The sequence below is a fragment of the Arachis ipaensis genome, chromosome B09, assembly GCF_000816755.2.
Source record: "Arachis ipaensis cultivar K30076 chromosome B09, Araip1.1, whole genome shotgun sequence".
Classification (NCBI taxonomy): Eukaryota; Viridiplantae; Streptophyta; class Magnoliopsida; order Fabales; family Fabaceae; genus Arachis; species Arachis ipaensis.
In genome coordinates this window covers 44,278,796-44,281,389 of record NC_029793.2, presented here as the reverse complement: position 1 = coordinate 44,281,389, position 2,594 = coordinate 44,278,796, and the positions used below count along the sequence as shown (strand labels likewise).

The following is a 2,594-nucleotide window of genomic DNA, read 5'->3' as shown; positions in this document are numbered from 1 at the left end:
TCACTAAAAGTTGATTTTCGTATAATTATAAAGAATATACTTTCCTAAAATAAGTTAAGAAGAGAGAGGTATGTATACTAGTGGCATAACCATCCATGTCAGTATTCTTGGCGCCAAAATGCTATCTATTGTAAAATAATATAATGATAATGATATTAATTAATTTAATGGCTGACTTTTTAAATTTGAATAATTGCCCAAATCAATCTCTAAGGTTTTTAATATTAGACACTTTAGTCTCTCAACTTATGAAATACACAAAAAACTCTCCTAAGTTTAACTACGGCAGAGAAATTAGTTCCTAGCCTTGTTCTCTGTCAATAATAAACGAAAAATATTGACATTGAGGCATGGACTAACACTTGGGGCAGCCAATTGTCCACATGTGCAAATAAGACAAATTAATCTCTGGACTTAAGGTTCTAAAACTGTGTATGATTCCCTTATCCCCTTTCCCAAGAACACCAACCCCCAAGAATACCAACCCATACCCAATCAAATTCACCTACGTGACGGTATCCTTAATCACCGACCACGAAAATGCAATTAGTAGCTAGTCCTTCACCAATCCAGCAACGTTCATGGTCAAAGCCAAAGTCTTTCCGATGAGCAAAGAAGACAAAATTTAGATGGAAACTGAAATTATCCTTGAGAGAAGGGTACTCCATAATCAATCACGAAACTGACAAGAACACAAGGCAGCAGGGCGCAATTTAATAGAGTGAGGTGATGAGGTTAAGCGAGATTCCCTTTGAATTGAGCAAAATCTGGATAAGAACATGGCGTGTGGCCTCAAACGCAATAGCCGTAAGTTGCAGGAAAACCTTTCAGGTGTTGAATTCGGCCTCGCGTAAGCGACAATGGCGACATCAAATGAAATGGAGAGCATGTTGGCCATGGTCCCGTTCGTGAAACTCTCCTTCTTGAAGAGAACACCGATGGAGTAGATGTTGATGGGCATGAGAGTCTTCAACATCTAGATGAAGGAGACAGAAAGATAGATGTAGGCAAAGTTGGAGAACTAAAGAGAAAGAGAGCAGAGAGTGCCGATGGAGAGCATGTTGGCCATGGTCTCGGGGGTTCAGTGCTCTCTGACATAACCATTTCCTTCTTTCTCGATAAGTACAATACAAGCGGATCAGAACTAAATCCGAATCAGAATCTGGTTGGATGAGAAAATCACCAGAGAGATTTAGGGGATGACAACCAAGGAGGGGATAGAGTCCAGAGACAAAGGGGAATCAAATGTTGCATTTTGGGTATTCTCCAAAACGACGTAGTTTTAAACCTAAGTCCAAGGATTAATTTGTCTTGTTTGCACATGTGGACAACTGACTACCATGTGTGCTAATTCATGCTTCTATGTCATTATTTTTTATTTGTCATTGAAGGAGAAACAAGGTCAATGACTGATTTGTCTATCGGAATTAAATTTGAGAGAGTTTATTGTGTATTTCAAAAATTGAGGGACTAAAGTGTCCAATTTTAAAAATTTCAGGGACTAATTTAAATAATTACTCTTTAAATTTATTATGTATTATTGTTGACATTGTAAGAGATACTGTTAAATTGATGATGTTTATTTATTTATTTATTATCAAGGGGAGGCAAGAATCAAGCAATAGCAATATTTGTGGGGTTAATGTTTTAATTGACTAATTTGGTCATAATCATCCATTTGTTAGATTAAGATAATAGTCAAATAAATGGAAAAACAATACATGGACGACTTAGTATTTGGCACAATGATAGCAAAAAATTCAGAGACTATCATGTGACTCATTTAATGTTATTGTGAGAAAAATTCCCATTTTGTGCTTTATAACAACTTGGCTCATAGGTATTAGATGTGACCTACCCATTATGAAAGAAAGGTAAGTAGAATTGACCAAGCACCTAAATATGCATCAAGCACAAATATGTATCACAAAGTTCTCCACTCGTACCCCATAGATAAAAAGAGAAGACAGAGAAAGAGAAATTGATATTAAAACAAAAAAAGGTTCAAAAGGGCCTATGCCTACAAAGACACATACAAATTAAATTAAACTACTTCTAATTAAAGAGCCCCCACATCAAGGCACCATCAATAGAAATTGATGAATAGCCTTTGCAATAATTTTGGTTACACCTTCAAAGAGGGGAAAAAGAAAAAGAGAGATCCATCTAAGAACCAAATTTAGTGATGAAGCTAATAAGGCTTGATGCTTGGATCTTAAATTATTATTATTATTATTATTATTATTATTATTATTAATTAGTTGAAGCTAAGATTATTGGTGCCTCTTGTTGAATGGTATTCATAAGCTGGTATACAGCTGCAGCAATATCATCCACCGATCCCAACTTGCAATCATCTTCCACCTGCAACAACGTTTTCACTTTCAAACTTTGGCCAATACTTATACATACAGATTCATAATGTACATAGAATACAGAGCATTGTTATATTTGGTGATAAAATTATATTTTGCTCTCTTTTTCGCTATATTCTTTGTATAGGTTGACTATGTACGAGAATAAGCACCTTTTAGACTAGGTGAATACGTTTTTCTAACACTAACGTATTTTTTTTAAAAAAAAATATTTATAAT

The 2,594-nt window shown here is 35.0% G+C and overlaps 1 protein-coding gene and 1 pseudogene across 1 annotated transcript in view; both read right to left on the bottom strand.

The window, feature by feature from the left end:
* LOC110266834 lies at window positions 356–1,342 on the bottom strand (annotated as a pseudogene).
* Window positions 1,880–2,594, bottom strand: part of LOC107619539 (transcription factor bHLH96) — a 2,383-nt gene continuing 1,668 nt past the window's right edge. The window contains exon 3 of the mRNA XM_016321828.2: window positions 1,880–2,364. Within this exon, the coding sequence (XP_016177314.1) occupies window positions 2,254–2,364 (111 nt within the window). The 3' untranslated portion in view covers window positions 1,880–2,253. The remainder of the gene's footprint in view (window positions 2,365–2,594) is intronic.